Source organism: Coregonus lavaretus (genome assembly GCF_964263955.1).
Source record: "Coregonus lavaretus genome assembly, chromosome: 3".
Lineage (NCBI taxonomy): Eukaryota > Metazoa > Chordata > Actinopteri > Salmoniformes > Salmonidae > Coregonus > Coregonus lavaretus.
The window spans coordinates 49,782,346-49,809,845 of NC_139990.1; the positions used below are offsets into that span (position 1 = coordinate 49,782,346).

General features: G+C 44.9%; 2 protein-coding genes across 2 annotated transcripts in view; both read left to right on the forward strand.

Annotated features, from left to right (window-relative positions):
• Positions 1-574: 574 nt before the first annotated feature.
• On the forward strand, positions 575-9,945 carry kcnn3 (potassium intermediate/small conductance calcium-activated channel, subfamily N, member 3; the record flags this gene model as incomplete). The annotated part of the gene is made up of 5 exons (XM_084150269.1): positions 575-580; positions 1,237-1,347; positions 7,270-7,397; positions 7,994-8,063; positions 9,568-9,945. The coding sequence occupies 5 exons, from the start codon at positions 575-577 to the stop codon at positions 9,943-9,945; spliced, it is 693 nt and encodes a 230-aa protein (XP_084006395.1).
• Positions 9,946-10,211: 266 nt separating this feature from the next.
• The window catches only part of LOC311107754 (nuclear pore membrane glycoprotein 210), a gene marked incomplete at both ends in the record, with an annotated part of 44,301 nt that continues 27,012 nt past the window's right edge, over positions 10,212-27,500 (forward strand). The window contains 16 exons of the mRNA XM_084150283.1: positions 10,212-10,235; positions 13,836-13,930; positions 14,175-14,260; positions 14,342-14,473; positions 17,530-17,608; positions 17,720-17,870; positions 18,039-18,171; positions 20,360-20,503; positions 20,638-20,706; positions 20,886-20,986; positions 21,135-21,275; positions 21,720-21,875; positions 22,164-22,398; positions 23,315-23,460; positions 27,035-27,247; positions 27,471-27,500. The exon at positions 27,471-27,500 is cut by the window's right edge and continues 39 nt beyond it. Of these exons, the coding sequence (XP_084006409.1) occupies positions 10,212-10,235; positions 13,836-13,930; positions 14,175-14,260; positions 14,342-14,473; positions 17,530-17,608; positions 17,720-17,870; positions 18,039-18,171; positions 20,360-20,503; positions 20,638-20,706; positions 20,886-20,986; positions 21,135-21,275; positions 21,720-21,875; positions 22,164-22,398; positions 23,315-23,460; positions 27,035-27,247; positions 27,471-27,500 (1,935 nt within the window). The remainder of the gene's footprint in view (positions 10,236-13,835; positions 13,931-14,174; positions 14,261-14,341; positions 14,474-17,529; positions 17,609-17,719; positions 17,871-18,038; positions 18,172-20,359; positions 20,504-20,637; positions 20,707-20,885; positions 20,987-21,134; positions 21,276-21,719; positions 21,876-22,163; positions 22,399-23,314; positions 23,461-27,034; positions 27,248-27,470) is intronic.

Sequence of the window (27,500 nt, forward strand, 5' to 3'; positions counted from 1 at the left end):
TTAGTTTGAAATCAGTGTTACTGTGTAAACACACTCACACACAGACATACACATGCATACACACACCCTCGCACACACACACACACACACACATAAAAACGTTGCTAGGCTTTCACTATATTTTATTTATATTTGACAAATAGAGTGTCCGGAGAGTAAAGATGTAAAGACTGGCTTTTTGTACTTTTACATTTTAGATGCGCCCGCCAAAGTTATTTTCAGCAAAAGTGTTTTTAAAGAGTATGCATTGAAGTCTAGCCCATTAGCAACAGGTTTATCAACATTCAGTATGCACACACGCACGCATGCACACGCACACACAGACACAAACACACACACATTTTGATTAAACATTGTTAATCCTAATTCATTTCTTATCAGGAGTTATGTGACCTCATTAATAACTCCTTCATCCCTCCATCTTCCTCTCCTCCTCTCTCACCGGCACATTCCTGTTCTCTCTCTTTCTCCTCCCTCTCTATCTCCCTCTCCCTCTTCAGACACATGTTTTCTCCTTCTCTACCGTATAAAACAGTATTTAATATTACACTTACTTTGCTTTTCTCTCCCAGGGATGTCTGTGAGACTCCATTCAAGCCATAGTTCTCCCTAAAATCAAAGTTTGTCAGACATTTTCCTAACGTCAGACTTTTTATAGTTTTCTAAAGCCGTGCTGAGACCATAGTATTCCACATTCTATCTGTTGTTTAGATCCTGCTAGCTACATTCATTAAGAGGAATATCTACAGCCCCAATCCAAGTGAATGGAAAGGATTGGCACAATCTAATTCAGTCTGCACCATCTAATTAGATGGAATTAATTGGTGCCAATCTTTCTTATTCGTTTGGGATTGAGGCCTGCAGATTCCTCCTAATGCATAGAATCTTGACTTGAAGCTTGACTTTGGACCATTCTAGAGGTATGAAAATGTCTGAGAACATTTGATTTTGAGATGCAATATCCTTTTACTCTCTCTCTCTCTCTCTCTCTCTCTCTCTCTCTCTCTCTCTCTCTCTCTCTCTCTCTCTCTCTCTCTCTCTCTCTCTCTCGCTCTCTCTCTCTCTCTCTCTCTCTCTCTCTCTCTCTCTCTCTCTCTCTCTCTCTTGTCTGAGATTCATTCTCTCTCACTCCACCTTTCTTTCCCTCACTTTTCCTAATTGAGATCCACTGATTGACAGATTGTGTTGACTCTCATCTCTCACTCACTCACTCACTCCTCTCTTTCTCTCTCTCAGGGTGCAGGCTGTACAGCTCTAGTGGTTGCCGTGGTAGCAAGGAAGCTGGAGTTGACCAAGGCGGAGAAACACGTCCACAACTTCATGATGGACACACAACTCACCAAGAGGGTGTGTGTGTGTGTGTGTGTATTTGAGTGTGTGTGTTTGCGTGTGTATGTGTGTGTGTGTGTGTGTGTGTATGCTGTTGGCCTCTGATCTGGTTCTCTGCTTTAGGGGGGTTGGTGTGAGGGTTTTAGAGCGCTGAAAGCACTGATGACTCCCGAGCAGCACGCAAGCTCTGACTGTCCCTCAGATGCACGCATGTCACCCTGCAATGATGGAACACTGTTCCTCCAAGAGAGAGTGTTGTGTTGCCAGTATGGAAAGCACTGGGCAGGGGGACATATATTCTCCCTTACCCTCTTTCTCTCTCTCCCCCTTCTACATCTTTCTCTACCTCTCCCATCTGTATCTCTCACCCACCTTCTCTTTGCCCCTGGGCCCTTCTCTCCCTCTCTTGCCCTCTCCCTCTCTCCCCCTCTCCCTTTTTCCTTCCCTCCATGCCCTGGTCCTTCTCAATTTTTCATGCAGTTTAAAGTTTCAAAAATAGCTCCCACTATCAAATATGTAGGGTACATTATGTCTCTGTGTATCTGGCAGGCAGGAGGAGAGCAGAGCAGAGAGAGGTGATCAATAATTTCAGTTTAGATAAAGTATGGACGCAGTGAAGAGAGAGAAGGACTCAGCTCTCAGCTCACCTCTGGGAAGGGGAAGCTCGGACCAGACCGCAGCGGAAAACAGCGGAGCCACTTGGTCTCTTTAGGAAGTTTGACACACTCCGATGGGTTTGGCTTTTCTTACACGCGGGCATACTCACTGGCATGGGCAAATTCACAAACACACGCCTGCACAAGCTCTGAGGCATGCACCCTGCCTGCAACCTGGCACACACACAGTTACAAAGAACTGGGATTTTAGGGTTGAGGAACAGACTCCAGAATAATTGTAAAATGGCTGCAAAATTATCTCAGGACCATAGTTGAGCGTAGTTTTCTTAGAGCTGTTTTATATTGTACATTTTCCAGAACATTCATTGTATTAAAGGTTGCTACTGTGGATACACCGCCTGGGAACTTCAAGGATATTTTCTCTCTTATTCATCATTGAGCTTTACGGCATAGATAAACATTTGGCCACTTGAAAATGTTCGTAAAATGTGTTTGTAATGTTAGGATGTAACATTATGAGAACCTTCAGGGAACTCGTTCTATTGGTCAGAAAACATCCTCTGTCTCCCGTAGTAACCTGGTCAATTAATGGCATTCACTGGGTTAAACTGCTTAAACCACGTGACAAACTCATTCCACGGAGGGCCGAGTGTCTGTGGGTTTTCGCTCCTCCCTTGTACATGATTGATGAATTAAGGCACTGATTAGTAAGGAATTCCCCTCACCAGGTTGTCTAGGTATTAATTGAAAGGGGAAAAACCAGCAGACCCTAGGCCCTCCATGGAATGAGTTTGACACCCCTGGGTTAAACCCTAAGCCAATTAGTTTGAGGTGGAAGCACAATGTATTTTATTCACTGACCTGTTGGCTATCTGTTGATTTAGTGTTTGGTGTTTGATCCCAATAAAACCCAAACATACACACCTCCCCCAGGCCTTTAACTTGAGAAGGAGAGGCTTCTCCTGCATCCTAGGTGACATTAATTAGAGGCTCCAAGTGAAGATGACAAGGCCTTGTACCTCTCTCTCTCTCTCTCGCTCCCTCTCTCTTTCTCTCTTTCACTCTCTCCTGTCCCTCCCCCCCTCCCTCCCTCCCTCCCTCCCTCCCTCCCTCCCTCTCTCCTCTCTCTCGATCTCTCTCTCTTTCTTCCTCTCACTCTCTCCCTCCCTCTCTCTCTCCCTCTCTCTCTCTCTCTCTCTCTCTGTAAGTGTGTGCATATGTGTGTGTGCATGTGTAATGTGTGTTTTTGTGTGGGTGTGTGTGTGTGTGAGAGAGAGAGAGAGACGTGTCTCCTTCCTTTGGCACCTTTGATATGAGTAAAAGGTCACAGGTAAACACGTTAGCCAGTGACACTCAGCGTTGCAGAGGTGGGAGGTCGTTGCCAGGGTAATTGGAAGTTTGTTGATGTTACGTGTTCTCCAGGAAAACACCATTCTAATGCCTTGTCCTCATTGCTAATCATACACACACACACACACACATACACACGCGCTGCACACATTAGACAACAATTACACTGTAATCAGAAGCCACATTTTACCATGGGAACATACAGTAATCATATAAAGCTGTAGAAACCATGTTCTCTTAGTTGGTAATTGCCATTGACAATCCACAAACACATGACAATTATTACCATTATTAATGATAATAATTGATCATCTCCAGTTAAAAAACAAACAAAACCATTGATAATAATATCATCTAGATTGTAGATCATCTCTCTGATCCTTGACCTGTTAGGACAGTTCATGTTATCCTGTGATCCCATATTAAGTGTTACCACACAGTTTATCCGATTAGTGACCAGATGTTGGACTGTTTTGCTGGAGTTGTTGGATTTTGGGATCTAGACTGTGAAACGGTGTATATTGAGTGGATGGCCACCCCACCCTGAGGGACATTCCAATGCTCACAATGGAGGAGTGGACTTAGTGATGTCATGTCCTTAGCCCTCACTGTCTCCCCCTCATATGGAGTGTTCTACAGAGATGACTAGCCAGCTCTGGTCCCCCAGAATTCCCAGCAACTTGCCCCCCTCTTGGTTTACTGCCCTTCAAACACCTGTTGATATGATAATAACATGCTTATGTAGTATATATGATAATAATAATATAATAATATCATGGTTAGTTAGTATATATGTAGCCCATGTGGGAATCAAACCCCTAACTCTGGGGTTGCTAGCACCATGCTCTAACAGGCGGAGCCATCAGAACCACCCCCATTGTTCCTCATATTGCATTTGCATGTTGGTCACAGTGAGTTTGCTGTGTTATGTAAGGAAGGAGCCAGAATAGAAGCAAAGCTGACTCCAGGTACAAGGTCAGGCCATGATGACCATATGGCACCAACATGGTTGGCCAGTGCCCAGGTAGAGGGAAGCCATATGGCACCAACATGGCTGCCCAGTGCAGAGGTACAGATGTAGGATCCTAATTTCAGCCAGGTTGCTACAGCAGGAAAATAATCCTGTAGCAACAAGAAATTTGAAGTATTATGTGGATGGACATTTGTGTAGGGATTTATACATTTTTCATAAGGCAAAATCAAGTCTGAAATTTCAAAGTGGAAATTACAAATTTCAGAAGCCTTTTTAAACCTCAAATACACTACAAGTTATCCTGCAGCAGGGTGATCAAATTAAGATCCTACATCTGTAGGGGGAAGCCATATGGCAGCAACATGGCTGGCTAGGTAGGAGATGGCCATATGGCCCTAATAGGGATACCAGATTGAGTAGGGAGGAATGGAATAGAGCAGACAACTTTTGACCTTAGGAAATCCCATTGTTAGGTTATCTTCCTTTCCTAAACTATCTCTGATCTGAATTAATGTTGTGTTAATATGCATTCAGTATCAACACTGAAAACAGCAGGACACGTGAAAGGATAACAATTATTCAAGATGTCTAATCTCTTGCAGTCTGTATTCCCCGCTGTCTGTTGTACTGATCCTGTTATATGCTTTAGGAGAAATCTATCTGCAGGCCTCATCCCAAATGAATAGGAAGGTGCAGCTCGTCTTGGTCCTGAAACTACCGCAGAAAGACTTTCTGAGCAGAGCAGACATAGAATGCCATCTGTTATCACTATGATCTTTATCATGAGATGAATCAGCTGATAGATGAGATTTGACCTGTCAATCTACTAAGGGTTCTGTGGATTCTAGATGTTTATTAAACCTGCTCTCCAATAACCTGTCCTGTCTGTTAGTATTCTAGAGGAACTTCGGTTCACTAAAACATGACCTGTGTGAATTAACCATTGGATGACACTTCAAACAACTGTTATATTAGAACCTATAAGAACCCATAACCCAAGATGTTGCCACACACAAATAGGTTATGACACGGTGGGTAACAGCATCCCTATGTGACTAACAAGGATGATAACGTTGTAACTACGTGTCAATAAAGTTGTTAGGGATAGCACCTTGGGTTGTTGTGACATCATTATGACACTGTGGATCATTTCAGAATGTGCCAGCCAGCAAACACAATTACATTTCCTACCTTATTTTATTTGTCTACCTTCTGATTAAAACACACTCTCCTAAAGGTTGAATGAACTCTCCCACCGGCCCTAAAAACTGCTGTTCATGTGTGTCTGTGCGTGCGTGCATGTGCGAGTGCAGTCCTTGACTGCGGTGGACTCATGCTGATTAGCAGTGCTGCCAGGTCCTTTGTGCTCCTCAGACGGGGGGATAATTGTTTTGTTCACTGCACAGCGTCTCTTTGAAGTCCTCATTCAATTTATGTCTTCAGAGATGTTCTCTCATTCAAAGGAGGGGGTTGAGGGGATTTTTCAGGCCCCTGTTGTAATTGCATAGCAACCTACTGAACCATACAGAATATACATATATAACAAGGCTAGCTAGGCATCCCTGGTGCTAGAGTTCCAGAAGCAGTGTGTTGTTCCAACCATGCAGCACACCTGACTGCATTTACCATCTAACACACTGAGCAAATTGATCCATTTCACTGATTGATACATGCTCCCTCACTGCGACCCTCCAGGGTGTCCTACTGATGATTTAACAGTATTCTTCAACCCTGGTCTTGGGGAACCACAGTGTATGTGCAGGGTTTTGTTCTACCACAGCACTAACACACCTGGTTCAATGAATCATGCTTGATTTGTTGAATGGTGTGTGTTAGATGTGATTTGAAATGGCAGAGGCAGTGACTGTGACTCCTCCCAGTTCTCTCCTTTGACAGGTCTGTGTGGATGAATAGTAATAATAAATAAATAATATGCCATTTAGCAGACGCTTTTATCCAGAGCGACTTACAGTTAGTCAGTGCATACATTTTCATACTGGCCCCCCGTGGGAATCGAACCCACAACCCTGGCGTTGCAAGCGCCATGCTCTACCAACTGAGGTACACGTGCCTAGTATTGGGATGTGGAGGCTGACTCTCCCTAAGGACAGGTCTGTGTGGATGAATAGTATTGGGCTGTAGACGCTGACTCTCCCTAAGGACAGGTCTGTGTGGATGAATAGTATTGGGCTGTGGAGGCTGACTCTCCCTAAGGACAGGTCTGTGTGGATGAATAGTATTGGGCTGTGGACGCTGACTCTCCCTAAGGACAAGTCTGTGTGGATGAATAGTATTGGGCTGTGGACGCTGACTCTCCCTAAGGACAGGTCTGTGTGGATGAATAGTATTGGGCTGTGGACGCTGACTCTCCCTAAGGACAGGTCTGTGTGGATGAATAGTATTGGGCTGTGGACGCTGACTCTCCCTAAGGACAGGTCTGTGTGGATGAATAGTATTGGGCTGTGGACGCTGACTCTCCCTAAGGACAGGTCTGTGTGGATGAATAGTATTGGGCTGTGGACGCTGACTCTCCCTAAGGACAGTGTGTGACTGACTGTATGTGAGCAAATGTATGTGGAGGGACAGAGAGAGTAGGGACTGTTTTACTCTCCAGGGGAAGAGAAGAAACAGAGGAGGGAGTTAAAAGAAGAAGTCATTGTCTGTGTGCGGAGGGAGAGGAAGAGAGATAGAGACTGAGAATGAGAGAGAGGAAGATAGAGAGAGAGATGGGGCCGGGGAAGAGGCCGGGTAGATCTGCTGCCTGACTCGGTTGCCAGGAGCTACCTGTTGCTAAAGTGTAACTGTTTGTGTGTGTGTTTGTGTGTGTGTATGTGTGTGTAAGTGTGTGTGTGTGTGTGTGTGTGTGTGTGTGTGTGTGTGTGTGTGTGTGTGTGTGTGTGTGTGTGTGTGTGTGTGTGTGTGTGTGTGTGTGTGTGTGTGTGTGTGTGTGTGTGTGTGTGTGTGTGTGTATGTGTATGTGTGTGTGTTCTCTCCGTGCAGATAAAAAATGCTGCGGCCAACGTTCTGAGGGAGACTTGGCTCATCTACAAACACACCAAACTACAGAAGAAGATCGACCACTCCAGAGTCCGCAAACACCAGAGGAAGTTCCTGCAGGCCATCCACCAGTGAGAGCACATTACTGACCCGCAGCCCTCAATACACTTGCATGTATTAACAACCCAGACATATTGTCTAGCCTAGGTCTCTGTGGTTATTTCCAGGACAGGAAACACTGCATTGTGATTGGTTGACAGGGCTGACCCAGCATCATTATGCGAAACATCCTGATAGCAAGCTCATATAGAAGTGTATACCTATTTCTAGCTAGCTCATCCCTGATGAATGAAAAATCCCATTGACCATGCAAACAGTGGTTAACCTGTGTTAGTTAGTTGCAGAGGTTGGCTAGCCAGTCTGACACCTGTCTAGACTAACATGAAAATGGATTAGACAATGATGGGTTTATACCAGCTCTGGAAGCCAAATGGAACTCCTGTCCAGTGAATGGCGCTACTGTATGTACTTCCTGGTCTGGTCTATGCTGTCTAATCCTATAATCTGGTGCTATACACCTACTGCTAACCTAGCTGGGCTAATAACTGTTACCTGGCTGTGACCTAGCAGTTTTCTGGCTTGACTCTGTTGTGGATGCATCAGCGATGTGTGTATGTGTCACAGTGTGTAAGTGTTTATCACGGTGTGTGTGTGTGTTTTTTTGCAGACTGCGTAGTGTGAAGATGGAGCAGAGGAAACTGAGTGATCAGGCCAACACTCTGGTGGACCTCTCAAAGGTGACGCACACACACACATTACACACACACACACATCACACACACACACACACACGTAGAGCAATGTCTAATGCTGAAATCTGTAATCATACAGGATATTGGAAGGCAGTGTTTACCTCTGCCACTGACTGGTGACTTTGTATGCATGGACACATAGATACAGAAAGCACCTTCATCTCCAAACAGCTAAGCTGCCCGTGACAGCTGACACAGAGCAGTACCTAGCCAACTGCTTTGCTTTAGTCTTAGGCAGCCCTGCAATCTGGAGGCCACATACTGTAAGCCTATGTACGTGGCCGAGAATGCCAAATATCAGTGCTACTAACGTGCACTTATATCCAAAGCTGTCCAAACGTGATATGAGAGGCTGGTATTTAAGAAGCACACACGCAAACACACAATACACTCTGACACACACATAACTTTGCCCCCCAAATATATCTCAGCATTCCACTGTTTCCATGCTGACCCGTCTGTTTCTGTGGCTTTGCGTCTCCTAGCAACCGGAACAAGTGTTAAAAAAGGGATGACAGAGAGAGAAACGAGAGAAGAGAGGAGAGAGGGAGGGGGTGTTTTTCTGTTAATGTGTGGGTGTGTGTGCGTGCGTGCGTGCATGTGTGCGTGAGAGAAAGAAAGAGAGAGAGAAAGAGAGAGGGGGACAGAGAGAGAAATATATATATATATATATATATATATATATACTGTATATATATATATATATATATATAGAGAGAGAGAGAGAGAGAGAGAGAGAGAGAGAGAGAGAGAGAGAGAGAGAGAGAGAGAGAGAGAGAGAGAGAGAGAGAGAGAGGTGGTTCTGTGTGTAGGTGGTGTGTGTGTCTCTATGGATCAGTGCCTTCTGCCACACATATTTTCCAGTGATTCTATCTCAATCGGCCACTCTCTTTACCATGGTTACGCTGCTCTGATGGACAATGGAGAGATGTTCTATCTACCTTTACTCTCTCTCTCTCTCTCTCCTTTCTTAGTCAGCCTTTACTCTCTCTGTCTCTCTCCTTTCTTAGTCAGCCTTTACTCTCTCTGTCTCTCTCCTTTCTTAGTCAACCTTTACTCTCGCTCTCTCTCCTTTCTTAGTCAACCTTTACTCTCTCTCTCTCCTTTCTTGTTCTGCCTTTACTCCCTCTCTCTCTCCTTTCTTATTATGCCTTTACCAGATGATAACGCCCACACAGAGGGTTCCCTTCCTCACACTCACTCCTCTTCTCTGCTCTCACTCCCCTTTTCATGGCTCTCTTACTTAATCCTCCATATCTCTCCAGGGATTGGGTAAAATTCTAATCACTTCCTGAATTGAGTGACTTTAATTCAAACTGACCTCAACCATCCGTATGTCATTGTTAAATTATCTCCTGTGTGTGTGTGTGTGTGTGTGTGTGTGTGTGTGTGTGTGTGTGTGTGTGTGTGTGTGTGTGTGTGTGTGTGTGTGTGTGTGTGTGTGTGTGTGTGTGTGTGTGTGTGTGTGCGTGCGTGCGTGCGTGTACAGATGCAAAGCGTGATGTACGAGCTGATGTCAGAGCTGAACGACCGCAGTGAGGACCTGGAGCGGCAGATGCTGTCTCTGGAAACACGGGTGGAGCAGCTGACCGCCGGCTTCAGTGCCCTGCCTGCCCACCTGTCTGCCACGCTGTCTGCCCAGCACACCACCCTGCTCCACCTGCTCCGAGAGAGGGACGCCAGGGACTACAGAGGAGGAGGATGGGGAGGTGCAGGTGGAGGAGGGACAGCCCTGGTCCCTGTTAATCAGCTGGCCCCTGCCCATGCCCTGACTCCAAGCCCAACCCTGGCCCCAGAGCCACAGCAGCCCCCAGAAGGAACCATAGAGGGCAGCACTAGTCCCAATACTAGCACCTCTAGTTGTTGAAGAGAGGAGGAGGAGAGGATGGGAAGGGGAAAGAAGAGGTGAGGGTAGAGGAGGAGATCAGACCCAATACTAGAGGAGGAGGGAGAGGGGGAGGGTGGGGGAGAGGATGGGTAAGGGAGGGCAGCCAGAAGCCCAACACTAGCTCATCCAGCTGCTAAGGAAATGAGTAGGGAGGGAGGAGGGGTGAGGTAGGGGAGGAAAATAAAGGAGTGGGGGAAAAGGGGGAAGGTGAGGGAGAGGATCAGATATAAGAGGCTGTGAGAGGGATGGAGGGATGGGAGGTAGAGACGGTGAGGGATAGGAGAGCCAAGGAAGTGGAGGGAGGTTGGGAGAGAGAACGGGGGGGATGAAGGGGGAAAGAGATAACCAGGAATAATTACAGCAACGCAGAGTTCTTTAATGGAATCCAATGTAATGACAGGAAAACGTCTCCCTCTCTTTTTCCATCCATCCCTCACTCTCCCTCTTTCTCTTCATCTCTTTCTCTCCCTCCATCTCTCTCCCTCTTCCCTCCCCTCCCTCCATCAGGAATTATTGACTATGACTTTTTATCCTTATGATGTATTTTCTATCTAACTGCTACTTGTGTGGTAACGAGCATCCCTTTAACGAACCATTTAATCATGACCATAATACATACTAAACACCACACACACACACACACACACACTACACTCTCCATGTAGTATGCCTACCTTTAACACACACACACACATACACACACACATACTGTACACACACACACACATACATACACACACACCATGGCAACATACACACACCACAACAAAATACACCACACACACACACACACACACACACAAAATAGCACACAATATCCCACAGCATACTATAGTAAACTATAAAATACTATAGTATAGCCTATACTATATCCTATTACTGCCAAGCACACAATGCACTAAGTCCAACTGAAAAGAACATACTGCCTGGCATTTATTATACTACAGAGAGCATAGACACGCACCAAGGAAACACTACTGCCATATTTCCTTATGCCCACACGTTCCCAAAACTCTGTTTTAATTTATGTATGCTGTACATTTCAAACCACACGCACACAGTTTGCACAGGTGCACAGATATGTCTAAACCCACGATATACACGCTGAACCACACCCACACGCAGACACACACACACGCGGACACACATACACACACAATCTACCAAAGTGCTCTCTCTCAAATGGACTACAGAAGAGAGGCAGAAGAGGCTGTCACTGGGGAGAAGAGATGGGAAGAGGAGTTTCAGATTTCCTGACAATGTTTTTCAAGGAATATCTATTAAAATCTGGATTTGGACTAGTTGTAGTGCTCTATGGACTGCACTTTTCACTGCCAGATATAAGATGGACTGCCATAGACAGGGAATGGAGGAATGTTAACAAGACAAAGGATACAGGCCATGGCAAGAGAGAAACGGTTGCTTACTAAACTTAACCCTATAGACGGAGAGACTATATATCTGAGAGAATAATTATTATGGTGTGATGGAATAAGAGACTATTTTACTTCTGTAAGCCCTTTCTACGGAGACCATTTTGAAAACTGTCTTATAGTGACATTCTGTGGCCGGAATACTGAATTACACCCGCTTGGAATATTGTACAGTATACTGTTACTGAAATCTACATAGCTTTGTATTGCTCAGTTTTTTCTACCATTACGATTGAACAGTTATAGCTGATATCTACTATTATTATACTATAGTATTCTTCTCATTCGTCCTGACAATTATAATAAATGTATTAATAATAAACTTTAATAATAATAAATAATGGACAAGGGAGGTGCGTTTGAGGTTGAAATTATTTTGTAATTTTATTTTACCAGAGATAATTAATAAAATATATATCTATATAACATTACTGAGTTATTGGGTGAATTTTGGCTTGCCTATTCTTTCTTCTTTATAATCATAAAAACTACTCTGTGACTATAGCAACCTGCCATGTTCCGAAAGGTTGCTGGATCGAAACCCCGAGCTGACAAGGTAAAAATCTGTCGTTCTGCCCCTGAGCAAGGCAGTTAACCCACTGTTCCCCGGGCGCCGAAGACGTGGTTGGCGATTAAGGCAGCCCTCCGCACCTCTCTGATTCAGAGGGGTTGGGTTAAATGCGGAACACACATTTCAGTTGAATGCATTCAGTTGTACAACTGACTAGGTATTCCCTTTCCTTTTCCTATGTTAGAAGAACCTGATTTTAATGGCAATACAATGTGGCCTACATGCTAAAATGCAAGCGTTTTCTTTCCCCAGTCCAATTTACACATCACATTGTTGTTAAAATGGCAATCTGCAGTTGTTACATCAATTTTTTTGACATAAGTGAATGATATACCCGCTGATTATTGAAGAATATAACTTATACATGCTTATTTTACAATAGTTATCTTTTGTTTGTTTTTAGTCCCATCCTTCAGCTCCACCGAACCCCTCCCATCTATCTCTGAACACCATCCAGTTTTGATTTCTATTTGCCATATATTTTTTATATAATTTAATTTTTAATATATATAGTGTGTATAAGCTGGAAGTAGAAGCCTAAGAGTTGTTGTCCATTAGTTTACTACAACTTATAAATGCCTCGTGAGCTTAGTTCAAATGTCATACCCCATCAGAACCCAAAATGTAAGCTTGTTTTACTCCAATGTTTGTAAAACACTGGATTCCCATACTTGAGAGACTGGATTCCCATACTTCAACCCCAATAGCCTGATTCTGATTATTTTCTCATTGTCTTGAACCAGGGCCATGTTCAATAGGGCACACTGATGCAAAATGTTTTTAAAGGCTTTGTAACATTTCGTGCCGACTGAACACATACAGGGTGTTTTTTAGTGGTCCTCTGTAGCTCAGCTGGTAGAGCACGGCGCTTGTAACGCAAAGGTAGTGGGTTCGATCCCCGGGACCACCCATACACCAAAAGAAAATTATGCACGCATGACTGTAAGTCGCTTTGGATAAAAGCGTCTGCTAAATGGCATATTATTAACATTGTAAATGTTAACAAACACTGTATAGCCTCAAAACATGGTTAAAACGATAATGTTGATATTATGGATGGTCAGTGCTTGCATCCAAAGCTATTACTATGAATTTGAGAGTGGTTACATTTCTTCAGGCCCAGCCCTCAGCTTTTTGCCCAAAACAGAGGCGGGGTCTCTGCTTTGTTATTGTTTTAAACGCAGATTGGCCCTTTAAAGAATATAGTTGCAGCTGCATAAGGCGTGTTTGAAGACGTGTCATGGTTCAAAATGTAATTTATTCCTTGAATATACTAAATGTATTGTATATGAATGTAAAAAGTTTAATAATTTGATGTTAGGTAAAACAAATGTGATCTGTCTGTCCAAATAATTATTTTGGGTCCCAAGAAGACTAGAGTTGGGGAACGTTCAAGACTTTAAACACATGACGTCACTGTTCTTTTGTCATTAGCTCATCATGAACGCACCTTTTAGTTTTTTGCAGCTGAGATCAAAAATCAACAACAATAGTGACGCATTGCTGTCCACATACATTTAGCAATATTGTTTACTTTAATAGCTTTTTAGTTGCTGTTTTGTCTCATTAATTCGTTTATTTAGAAATGACAAGTCATTGACGAACATATATCGTTTTTTATTACTTGTTAGCTCGCAATATCTATCTAAGCCTCTAGCTTAGCTAGTTAACGTTAGCTAGCGGTAACAGTTCAATGTAAACAATGCGACGTATCTAGAAAAAACGAAACTGCTCTAACGTCAGTTTAAATATTTTGATCGCAATTGTTGAAACCTCAAAATGTATTCACAATAATGGCCGTTTTAAACTCTAAAGTATTATGTAAATTATTGATTTTTTGTGTAACGATTATTGCTTTGAGTCAGTCGACCAGGCTGAATGTTCCCAAGTTACTTTTGCCCAGATCTAATCATAATCATGTCAACTTCACGTTGGCAGCAGAGAAGGGATGCTATAAATGGTGAGTGGCAGTGAATGATAACATGAATGTTTCGATTCAGATTGCCAAGTTGATGTCGTAGTGCTAAAAAAGCAGCAGATGTATCAACTTAAATATTAGACATAATGCCAAGTGGGTGTAGGCAGAGCGCCACTTAGTTATCTGTGTGTGATATTTTCAGGGTGTCCTCCCGACCCCAGGCAGTCGGTGTTTGGCCCCTTTCTCCCTCCATCCCTCCCTCCATCCTCCCTCCATCCGCCTGTAGCCAGCAGGCCCTAGTGTCCGCCCTGCCTCTGTCTGCTCCACTGGACACTAACCGAGGGGCCAGCATCATACGGGGACAGGACTCTGGTGAGGGGAGTTTGTGTGTAGCAGAACGGAGAGAGGGAGGGGTGTGGAGGGAGTAACTAAACAGCCCTCATCATCTTTCAGTGACTGGCCATACCCTGCGCTGCGATGTCATTGTTGACCAGATCAAGCAGATTCAGGTTGTCACGACCACACGTCAACTGTTCACGGAGGACCCACCCCTCGTGCTGTCAGTCATGGCACTGGACTCAGGAGGTACCCGCCTTCTCATTGACATATCACCCACCCCACACCTTTAGCTCTGAGGGCAGTCAATATGTAGAGTGAGCGTTGAGCATGGGCTCACTTATGTCCCTTCCAGAGCTGATCTTAAAAGTCCCACACATCCAAATGTACCACGGGATCACAGAGGAAAAAACGAAAATCCAAAGGGTTGAAAGGAAACTTTGTTTTATTGTGGACAGTTTTTGGCTGCCAGGCCCAGAACCTGTGTATCACCTTTAGTCTATTTTCCACATCCAGCCCCAGAACCTGTGTATCACCTTTAGTCTATTATCCACTCCAGCCCCAGAACCTGTGTATCACCTTTAGTCTATTATCCACTCCAGCCCCAGAACCTGTGTATCACCTTTAGTCTATTATCCACTCCAGCCCCAGAACCTGTGTATCACCTTTAGTCTATTATCCACATCCAGCCCCAGAACCTGTGTATCACCTTTAGTCTATTATACACTCCAGCCCCAGAACCTGTGTATCACCTTTAGTCTATTATCCACATCCAGCCCTAGAACCTGTGTATCACCTTTAGTCTATTATCCACTCCAGCCCCAGAACCTGTCTATCACCTTTAGTCTATTATCCACTCCAGCCCCAGAACCTGTTTATCACCTTTAGTCTATTATCCACTCCAGCCCCAGAACCTGTGTATCACCTTTAGTCTATTATCCACATCCAGCCCTGGAGGTTCCCTTTTCCTCTTTATTTTTTGCTACAGCTGGCCATGCTTTCCATCTGGCTACCACTAACCCGGCCACCAACTCTGCACCCTTTGCTGCAACTTGCCCATGCCCCCCCTGCTTCTCCTTCACACAAATTCAGACAGCTGATGTTTTGAAAGCGCTGCAAAATCTGGACCCCTACAAATCAGCTGGGCTAGACAATCTGGACCCTTTCTTTCTAAAACTAGCCGCCGAAATTGTCGCAACCCCTATTACTAGTCTGTTCAACCTCTCTTTCATAACGTCTGAGATCCCCAGAGAATGGAAAGCTGCCGCGGTCATCCCCCTCTTCAAAGGGGGTGACACTCTAGATCCAAACTGCTACAGACCTATATCCATCCTGCCCTGCCTTTCGAAAGTATTCGAAAGCCAAGTTAACAAACAGATCATCGACCATTTCGAATACCACCGTACCTTCTCCGCTATGCAATCCGGTTTCCGAGCTGGTCACGGGTGCACTTCAGCCACGCTCAAGGTCCTAAACGATATTATAACCGCGATTGATAATAGACAGTACTGTGCAGCCGTCTTCATCGACCTGGCCAAGGCTTTCGACTCTGTCAACCACCGCATTCTTATTGGCAGACTAAATAGCCTTGGTTTCTCAAATGACTGCCTCGCCTGGTTCACCAACTACTTCTCAGATAGAGTTCAGTGTGTCAAATCGGAGGGCCTGTTGTCTGGACCTATGGCAGTCTCTATGGGGGTGCCACAGGGTTCAATTCTTGGGCCGACACTTTTCTCTGTGTATATCAATGACGTCGCTCTTGCTGCTGGTGACTCTCAGATCCACCTCTACGCAGACGACACCATTTTGTATACATCTGGCCCTTCATTGGACACTGTGTTAACAAACCTCCAAACGAGCTTCAATGCCATACAACAATCCTTCAGTAGCCTTCAACTGCTCTTAAACACTAGTAAAACTAAATGCATGCTTTTCAATCGAACGCTGCTAGCACCCGCCCACCCGACTAGAATCACCACTCTCGACGGGTCTGACCTAGAGTATGTGGACAACTACAAATATCTAGGTGTCTGGTTAGACTGTAAACTCAACTTCCAGACTCACATAAAGAATCTCCAATCCAAAGTTAAATCTAGAATCGGCTTCCTATTTCGCAACAAAGCCTCCTTCACTCATGCTGCCAAACATGCCCTCGTAAAACTGACTATCCTACCGATCCTTGACTTCGGCGATGTCATTTACAAAATAGCCTCCAACACTCTACTCAGCAAATTGGATGTAGTTTTGTCTCCAAAGCCCCATACACTACCCACCACTGTGACCTGTACGCTCTTGTTGGCTGGTCCTCACTACATGTTCGTCGTCAAACCCACTGGCTCCAGGCCATCTATAAATCACTGCTAGGCAAATCCCCGCCTTATCTTAGCTCATTGGTCACCATAGCAGCACCCACCCGTAGTCTGCGCTCCAGCAGGTATATCTCACTGGTCATTCCCAAAGCCAACACCTCCTTTGGCCGCCATTCCTTCCAGTTCTCTGCTGCCAATGACTGGAACGAATTGCAAAAATCTCTGAAGCTGGAGACTCTTATCTCCCTCAATAACTTTAAGCATCAGTTGTCAGAGCACCTTACCGATCACTGCACCTGTACACAGCCCATCTGAAATTAGCCCACCCAACTACCTCATCCCTATATTGTTATTTATTTTGCTCTTTTGCACCCCAGTATCTCTATTTGCACATAATCTCTTGCACATCTAGCATTCCAGTGTTAATACTATTGTAATTATTCTGCACTATAGCCTATTTATTGCCTTACCTCCATAACTTGCCACATTTGCACACACTGTATATATATATTCTGTTGTATTTCTGACTTTATGTTTTTTTTTACCCCATATGTAACTCTGTGTTGTTTTTATTGCACTACTTTGCTTTATCTTGGCCAGGTCGCAGTTGTAAATGAGAACCTGTTCTCAACTGGCTTACCTGGTTAAATAAAGGTGAAATTAAAAAAATAAAAATTATTCTCCTGGCTTAGAAACCCATCCAGGTCACAGTGTTCAGGTTGTATAGCCATCCAATAGCCCAGGGTAGACTGGAGGGAAAAGACTTGAGGCTAACTAACCTGAGGCTAGTTCCTGCAGACAGACAGACTGACAGTTGTGCTAAAGAACCTGGATCCTGGATCTGTGTGTTTACTGCTACCTTCCGGCACCTGGAGTCTCTCTGCCTGAGGATGTAATTATCACCCCTCTCTCTCTCTCTCTCTCTCTCTCTCTCTCTCTCTCTCTCTCTCTCTCTCTCTCTCTCTCTCTCTCTCTCTCTCTCTCTCACACTCTCAGGCAACACATTCAGTAGTCTGGCAGGTCTACAGTTTGAGTGGAGGCTAGTAAAGGACTCAGAGACAGCAGATAGTGTTAGGTGAGAGAGGGATGGAGGAAGCGGGAAATAATGACAAAGGAAGGTGAAAGATGAAAGTAGCATACAGTCAACAGAAAACCTAATGGTATATACTGGGTATTTGTTGTGTAGGTTTGTGCGTTTCTCAGAGGCGGGCTACTCCCCGCTGCATCACATCCTGTCCCTGGAGGAAGCAGGTCAGAGGGGGGACAGGGTGTTGCTGGAGGGTGTCCGTAGCGGGGTGGCACAGGTCAGGGTCTCCCTCTCGCACCCAGACTACAAGGTAAGAAGGATGAAGGGATTGATGGATTGGCTTCAGAAAGATAAAGACATCCACCTGGAATGATGGATGAGTGGATGGGGCAATAGAGTATGGATGAAGAGCGATGGATTAGTTTATGTGAAAGAATAGTTTGTGCTGGTTTTAACCTGTCCCCTGTGTGTTACCTAGTGGGTGGAGCCAGCCTCTGTGATCCTGACAGTGACGGACAGACTCTACCTTAGCCCCTCCCATGACACCTACCTGCTGCTAGGCTCCACCCTCTCCTACAGAATCTGGAAAAGCGTGCATGACACAGAAACGGGTGAGTCCCTAATGTAGACAGTAGTGTAGTCTGTCTGACCTTTACAGAACCTTTAGGTGAGTCCCTAATGTAGACAGTAGTGTAGTTTGTCTGACCTTTACAGAGCCTTTAGGTGAGTCCCTAATGTAGACAGTAGTGTAGTCTGTCTGACCTTTACAGAGCCTTTAGGTGAGTCCCTAATGTAGACAGTAGTGTAGTCTGTCTGACCTTTACAGAGCCTTTAGGTGAGTCCCTAATGTAGACAGTAGTGTAGTCTGTCTGACCTTTACAGAGCCTTTAGGTGAGTCCCTAATGTACAGCCATGGTCAAAAGTTTTGAAAATGACACAAGTATTGGTCTTCACAAAGTTCGCTGCTTCAGTGTTATGAGATATTTTTGTTAGATGTTACTATGGTATACTGAAGTATAATTACAATCATTCCATAAGTGTCAAAGGCTTTTATTGACAATTACATTAAGTTTATGCAAAGAGTCAATATTTGCAGTGTTGACCCTTCTTTTTCAAGACCTCTGCAATCCGCCCTGGCATGCTGTCAATTAACTTCTGGGCCACATCCTGACTGATGGCAGTCCATTCCTGCATAATCAATGCTTGGAGTTTGTCAGAATTTGTGGGTTTTTGTTTGTCCACCCGCCCCTTGAGGATCGACCACAAGTTCTCAATGGGATTAAGGTCTGGGGAGTTTCCTGGCCATGGACCCAAAATGTCAATGTTTTGTTCCCCAAGCCACTTAGTTATCACTTTTGCCTTATGGCAAGGTGCTCCATCATGCTGGAAAAGACATTGGTCTTCACCAAACTGTTCTTGGATGGTTGGGAGAAGTTGCTCTCAGAGGATGTGTTGGTACCATTCTTTATTCATGGCTGTGTTCTTAGGCAAAATTGTGAGTGAGCCAACTCCCTTGGCTGAGAAGCAACCCCACACATGAATGGTCTCAGGATGCTTTACTGTTGGCATGACACAGGACTGATGGTAGCGCTCACCTTGTCTTCTCCGGACAAGGTGTTTTCCGGATGCCCCAAACAATCGGAAAGGGGATTAATCAGAGAAAATGACTTTACCCCAGTCCTCAGCAGTCCAATACCTGTACCTTTTGCAGAATATCAGTCTGTCCCTGATGTTTTTCCTGGAGAGAAGTGGCTTCTTTGCTGCCCTTCTTGACACCAGGCCATCCTCAAATTCTTCGCATCACTGTGCGTGCAGATGCACTCACACCTGCCTGCTGCCATTCCTGAGCAAGCTCTGCACTGGTGGTGCCCCGATCCCGCAGCTGAATCAACTTTAGGAGACGGTCCTGGCGCTTGCTGGACATTCTTGGGCGCCCTGACGCCTTCTTCACAACAATTGAACCTCTCTCCTTGAAGTTCTTGATGATCCGATAAATGGTTGATTTAGGTGCAATCTTACTAGCAGCATTATCCTTGCCTGTGAAGCCCTTTTTGTGCAAAGCAATGATGACGGCACGTGTTTCCTTGCAGATAACCATGGTTAACAGAGGAAGAACAATGATTTCAAGCACCACCCTCCTTTTAAAGCTTCCAGTCTGTTATTCTAACTCAATCAGCATGACAGTGTGATCGCCAGCCTTGTCTTCGTCAATGAGAGAATCACTGACATGATGGCAGCTGGTCCTTTTGTGGCAGGGCTGAAATGCAGTGGAGATGTTTTTTTGGGATTAAGTTCATTTTCATGGCAAAGAGGGACTTTGCAATTAATTGCAATTCATCTGATCACTCTTCATGACATTCTGAAGTATATGCAAATTGCCATCATCAAAACTGAGGCAGCAGACTTTGTGAAAATTAGTATTTGTGTCATTTTCAAAGCTTTTGACCACGACTGTAGTCTGTCTGACCTTTACAGAGCCTTTAGGTGAGTCCCTAATGTAGACAGTAGTGTAGTCTGTCTGACCTTTACAGAGCCTTTAGGTGAGTCCCTAATGTAGACAGTAGTGTAGTCTGTCAGAGCTTTAAAGAGCCTTTAGGGAGCTTTATGGGTCTTCTAGTTAGGGTCCCTTTGTGTTTTTCTAAGATCCAGAGGAAGAAGACTAAAGGAACATCAAAGCTCAGACAAATGTCTTGGAGACAGAACATATCAAGTGATCAGTCCTCCTTGTACTTATTGTTGGTTCAACTGTAGAGCACCCGCTGATGCACGAGCAATGTTCTCTTCTCTGACTCTCTGTAGAGGTGGTGCTGGGTGAGGGAGAGTATGAGTTGTCTGTAGAGAGAGACCCAGACGACGAAAATGATGTCATCACTGTGGACCAGGACACAGGGACCGTCACCGCCCGAGGGCTAGGCCACACCACGCTGTCCGTCACACATCCCAGTATCTTTCCACCATGGAACTACCTTACCTGACCACTTTAAAGTTATTCATGTAGTCCTGGAAGGTGTGGTTTTTGGGGTTATGGGTAGTGTAGTCCTACAGGTGTGGTTTTCCTCAGCCTTCCCTGTACCCAGGCCTACCAGAAGACTCTGCATCCCACCTGCCTCGCTGTTCTGTGTTTGTGGTGGAGCCCAGTTACCTGAGTGAGTGAATGAGTGTGTGTGTGTGTGTGTGTGTATGTGTGTATGTGTGTGTGTGTGTGTGTGTGTGTGTGTTTGTGTGTGTGTGTGTGTGTGTGTGTGTGTGAGAGCCCAGCTATCATCATGTCTATTATTGTACTGTGGCAAGCCATGACTGTGTGTGTGTGAGTGTGTAGCGCTAGGTGTGGAGGAGGAGGACAGGTGGGTGTTGGAGAGTGGTCGTCAGTACCAGGTGACCGTACGAGTTCACGACCAGGAGGGTCACACAGCACACCTGGCACAGGTAACGTTACCATGACAACTAGAAGTTACCCTCCCTTACACTAGATGTCTACAGCCTACTCTATGTCAGGGACAGGAGGCATAACCAAACCTAACACCTTTCTCTTTCCCCCTCCTCTCTAACCCCTGTCTCCGTCTCCCACTGGTAGAATGTGGTGATGACCATGGAGCTCTCTGATTGGCTGTTCTATGTCCTGGAGACTTCCTCTAACAGTTCCTACCATGTACTGGAAACACGAGGGGTTGGGCACACTACTATACGAGCTGCACTGTTCACTGTGCTCACTGAGGTACACACACAGAGACACACACACCTCTGGAAAACATCATGTCACCTTGACATGGGTGATGACAATATCATCACCATCGTTCTCTCTCTGTCGCTCCTCTCTCTCTCTCTCTCTCTCTCTCTCTCTCTCTCTCTCTCCAGGATGGCCGAGCATTTCCCCTGATACCACCAATCAGAGCAGAGCAGGAAGTTGAGATCTACGAGCCCCTCACCCTGCAGCCCCGCCTCCTTGTGTTTCCCTGGCAACCTGAGGGACAGCTCTATCAGCACCACATACAGGTGTGTGTGTGTGTGTGTGTGTGTGTGTGTGTGTGTGTGTGTGTGTGTGTGTGAGTGAGTGAGTGACAGAAAGAGAGACAGGTGTGTTTGACTACTGTATGTCTGTTTATGCTTAAGTGTGTGTTTATCTGTGTTCATGACATGGTCTTTATGTGTGTGTGTACAGGTAGAGGGTGGCAGTGGTGCTGTGAGCTGGTCGGTGAGTGACAGTGATGTTGCCGTGGTGACAATAAAAGGGGAAGTTATGGCGGGAAAGAGACGGGGCCAAGTGGATATTCAGGCATCAGACGCACGCAACCCTCTACACACTGCTACTGGACAGGTGAGTGTGTCCCCACACACACACACACACACACAATCCCAAATCAACTTCTTGTACCTATGGCAGATACACTTCAGTAAATCTGAGGATTGGACAGGTTTATCCAATCGATTGGAATAACACACTCTTATCTCACAGTACACACACTATAATAACAGCAACACCCCCTCGTCTCCTCATCTCTCTCTCTCTCTCTCTCTCTCTCTCTCTCTCTCTCTCTCTCTCTCTCTCTCTCTCTCTCTCTCTCTCTCTCTCGCTCTCGCTCTCGCTCTCGCTCTCGCTCTCTAGGTGTACGTGTTGAGGCCAGCTGGTGTGGATGTCCTGGCCCAGAGAGGTGACTGTAGGGTGGGAGAGACCATCACCCTTCCCCTGGCTGTCTGGGGTGTCCAGGAGGAGGAGAACCAGGCCCAGGACCCTCCCCAGGGGAGCTCTGGCCCCCAGACCCTGCTGGAGGTGACAGACTGCTCTCTCATCAACCTCCACGTCACCACTGAACCACAGGGGGTATTCACCCCTCTACCAGGTACACACACACACACAGTGTGGCTCAGCTGTCTATGTGTGTAGCTAAGGTAAGCTGTGAAAGCAGAAATAAGCCCCCAACCGCCACCCCACCTCGCCTATAGCATAGATGCTCCCCCTCACTCCCCCAGCTCCCTGATTCGATTAATGGGGTCACACACTCACACACACACTCTCACACTGTCACATGCATGCATAAACACCAGCACGCATGCATGCACATACACACACACTCTTATAAACACACACAATTTATAACACACAGAGGAGAAGCAGAAGTAATTTGAAAGTTCAATTAGTGCTACTGGATTAACTGATCAATATCACTCTTCCTGTGATTAGTGTGTATGTTTTAATTAATGAGATTGAATCTCAGTGCTCTTAACTGTGTGCTGATGTGGGTCAGGTGCTTTATCCTTATTGGATGTCAGACCAGGAGGAGTGGACACCTGATTCACTGCAGGACAGAGAGACAGACAGAGAGACAGACAGACAGAGAGACACACAGAGACATACAAAGACAGACAGAGAGACAGACAGAGACATAGAGACACACAGAGACATAGAAAGACAGACAGAGAGACAGAGAGCTAGACAGACAGAGAGAGAGACAGACAGAGAGCTAGACAGACAGAGAGAGAGACAGAGACAGACAGAGACAGAGACACACAGAGACATAGAAAGACAGACAGAGAGAGAGACAGACAGAGAGCGAGACAGACAGAGAGAGAGACAGACAGAGACAGACAGACATAGAGACAGACAGACAGAGAGAGAGACAGAGAGTGAGACAGAGAGACAGTGTATAATGAATACTCTCCACTCCTGTTACTAATCTCCAATTCCCTTGTGTGTGTGTGTGTGTGTGTGTGTGTGTGTGTGTGTGTGTGTGTGTGTGTGTGTGTGTGTGTGTGTAGGTTCTGTAGGTCCAGGCTCAGGGTTCTGCGGAGGACTCCAGCTGGAGGCAGTGGGACCAGGCCACACCCTCGTCACTATCACCGTGGAAACGGAACACTACAACATCACTTCCATGGCAACGCTGGCCGCCCACAGTCCCCTTAAGGTGCACATGAGGGAGGGAGGGAGGGAGGGGGAGAGGGAGGGAGGGAGGGAGGGAGGGAGGGGGGGAGAGGGAGGGAGGGGGAGAGGGAGGGAGGGAGGGAGGGAGGGAGGGGGGAGGGAGAAAGAGAGAGGGAGGGAGGGGGGAGAGAAAGAGACTGGGGGGGGGGGCTTAATTGACTTATTTTCCCCAGGTTGGTTGAGTGACAGTGAAGAGGAGAGTGGTTTCTAATGATGCCATTGGAGTGTTGAGCACCAATCTGCTCCCATCTGGATACACATGTACTTCTAGTTCCTGATAGGCTTGGGCGGTATCAATTTTTCCATGCCTTCATACCGTCCTTTTACCATCCCGGGGTTTACGGTATTACCGGTGCGCGCCCAGGGGGGCAAGGAAGGCAATACTGTGTATATTTCCTTCCTTGCGCTTACAATGCACCACCGCAGGTTCCTGTGTTGCACTTGCAATGCTACCTGCCTTACAGTGCATTCAGAAAGTATTCAGCCCCTTCACTTTTTCCACATTTTGTTATGTTACAGCCTTATTCTAAAATGGATGAAATTATTTATTTTCCTCATCAATCTACACACAATACCCCATAATAACAACATTTTTGCAAATGTATTACAAATATAAAACAGAAACACCTTATTTACATATGCATTCAGACCCTTTACTATGAGAGTCGAAATTGAGCTCAGGTGCATCCTGTTTCCATTGATCATCCTTGAGATGTTTCTACAACTTGATTGGAGTCCACCTGTGGTAAATTCAATTGATTGGACATCATTTGGAAAGGCACACACCTGTCTATATAAGGTCCTACAGTTGACAGTGTATTTCAGAGAAAACACCAAGCCATGAGGTCGAAGGAATGGTCCGTAGAGCTCCGAGACAGGATTGTGTCGAGGCACAGATCTGGGGAAGGGTACCAAAACATTTCTGCAGCATTGAAGGTCCTCAAGAACTCTTTGGCCTGAATGTCAAGAGAAGTGTAATTTGATCTCCTCACTTCACTCGTGTTGTTGTGATATTATTTAGCAAATGTCGCATATAATTTTGTTTGTTTGTTTAGAACGTAATAGAGTACAAACAGTTATAACAATATTGAAAAACCAGACCGACCATACGGTCAAACATCCCGGTTTACGGTATATACGGTATACCGCCCAAGCCTAGCTCCTGACTTCCTTCACACAGATATCACTGCTTAATATAATACTTCTTACATCTCTACTGTCACTGATTAATATAATACTTCTTACATCTATACAATCACTGCTTAATATAATACTTCTTACATCTCTACTGTCACTGCTTAATATAATACTTCTTACATCTGTACAATCACTGCTTAATATAATACTTCTTACATCTCTACTGCTTGAGGCACTCTGAAATTCAAGTACTGGAATACCTTGAAAATCAGAAGTTTTCTCAAGTTGGTACTTGAAAAGTACTTGAATTAAAATGAGAGGAGAACAGATAATGATCAAATATGTTTATGAAAAATATTTGGAAAATTGTATTGGTCTTGCGAATTAATTCCCAGGCACACTACCGAGTTTTATTTCCTCACGTGTTTTGCGCTGTGGTTGCCAGGCGAGCTCACTCATTCCACCCACACTGCCACTCAGCCAGACGGGTACAGAACTGACTGATTATGCGCCGCCAAACGTCACATCAATAGCTAAAATGCCGGACAAATGTAGATTCAATCCTGCCTTTTGTTCAGATGGAACATTTCTGGTATCTTTTATTTCAGCTCATGAAACATGGGACCAACACTTTACATGTTACGTTCATATTTTTGTTCAGTAAAGTTTACCCACCTTTTTTTACCACTACATCACTGGACCCAACCAACACATGCTGTGTAAGGTGCAAAAAATGCGTCAGACTTTGACATTGCGAGCATGGGTGAATTGAGTGAATTGGCCCTTAAGAGACCCATGAAGGGGGAAAGACAAAACACTGCATTCTGCGCTGGCGCCACTTCTACTTGTGACTTTTTGTCTGCAACAACCTCCAGAGCTTTTTTGCCAATCGCCTCATTCAAGGGGCGCCTGCGATATTCCACTTTATCGAGCAGCAGCCGTGCTCCTGTGATTCAGGTGGCCGTTCACGTGCCGTTTTCCTTACACAGCCCAGATTTTGTGTCACCTGCCTACGCACAATACCCCATAATGTCAAAGTGGAATCATGTTATTTTTTTATTTAATTTTTTTTAAACAAATTAATTACAAATGAAAAGCTGAAATGTCTTGTGTCAATAAGTATTATGGCAAGCCTAAATACATTCAGGAGTAAACATTTGCTTAACAAATCATATAATAAGTTGCATGGACTCAAATCATATAAGTTGCATGTGCAATAATAGTGATTAACATGATTTTTGAATGACTACCCGATCTCTGTACCCCACACATATTATTATCTGTAAGGTCCCTCAGTCGAGCAGTGATTTTCAAACACAGATTCAACCATAAAGACCAGAGAAGTGTTCCAATGTCTTGCAAAGAAGGGCACCGATTGGTAAAAAAAAAAAAAAAAAGCAGACACTGAATATCCCTTTGCGCATGGTAAAGCTGTTAATTAGGTTTTGGATGGTGTATCAATACACCCAGCCACTACAAAGATACAGGCGTCCTTCCTAACTCAATTGCCAGAGAGGAAGGAAACCGCTCAGGGATTTCACCATGAGGCCAATGGTGACTTTAAAACAGTTACAGAGTTTAATGGCTGTGATAGGAGAACTGAGGATGGATAAACAACCTTGTAGTTACTCCATAATACTAACCTAAATGACAGTGAAAAGGAAGCCTGTACAGATAATTATGTTTTTATATTCCAAAACATGCATCCTGTTTGCAATAAGGCACTAAAGTAAAACTGCAAAAAAATGTGGCAAAGAAATGAACTTTATGTCCTGAATACAAAGCGTTATGTTTTGGGCAAATACAACACAACACTTCACAGAGTACCGCTCTTCATATTTTCAAGCATGGTGGTGGCTGCATCATGTTATGGGTATGCTTGTCATCGGCAAGGACTAGTGAGTTTTTTATGATACAACTTAATGGAATAGAAATGTTCCTGAGTGGCCTAGTTACAGTTTTGACTTAAATCGGCTTGAAAATCTATGGCAAAACATGAAAATGGCTGTCTAGCAATGATCAACAACCAATTTGACAGAGCTTGAAGAATTTTAAAAATAATAATGTGCAAATATTCTACAATCCAGATGTGCAAAACTCTGAGAGACTTACCCAGAAAGACTCACAGCTGCCAAAGGTGATTCTAATATGTATTGACTCAGGAGGTTGAATACTTATGTATTTAGTTTTTTATTTTTCATATTTTTTATTTTAAGTATTTTGTGTAGATCATTGGCAAAATATTGACAATTAAATAATTGTAATCCCACCTTGTAACACAACATAATGTGGAAAAAGTCAAGGGGTGTGAATACTTTCTGAAGGCACTGTACATCTCTATTCATACAGTATAGCAGGTTTCTCTCTGCCTGTCATCTCTATAAATCATACTCCTTGTCCCTCTCCTCCTCCCTCCCCAGGCCCAGGTTTCAGAGGTGGTCTTGTCTCTGGGTGCGTCTTGTCTTGTCGTCTTCGAGGGGGGGCCACAGCCCTGGCCCCTGGCCCCCACACGTTTCCATGGCGATGCCCGGGTCGAGGGGGAGGGGCTGGGCGTGGAGGCTCTCAGCCTATCAGAGCCCAGGAGAGCCCAGCAGCACGCCTACAGGGTCACCTGCCACACCCTGGGGGAACAGGTGAGGGGGGAGGGGCGAAAAGGGTGTGTTTCAGTCTTATGTATTTTGTCTTTTTATCTGAGAAATTGGTGTCAGCTTCTATATGACTGTTTTACTGTCAGTCAATAAACTCTTTAAAGTCCATGTATTGTCAAATTAGCTAGACAATATTCCATTCAAATCTATACTCTTATGAAGTATTTGCCTTACTGAATCGACTGTGTGCGTGTGCGTGTGTGTGTAGTGGCTGGTGTTCAGCAGTGGGAACTCCCCA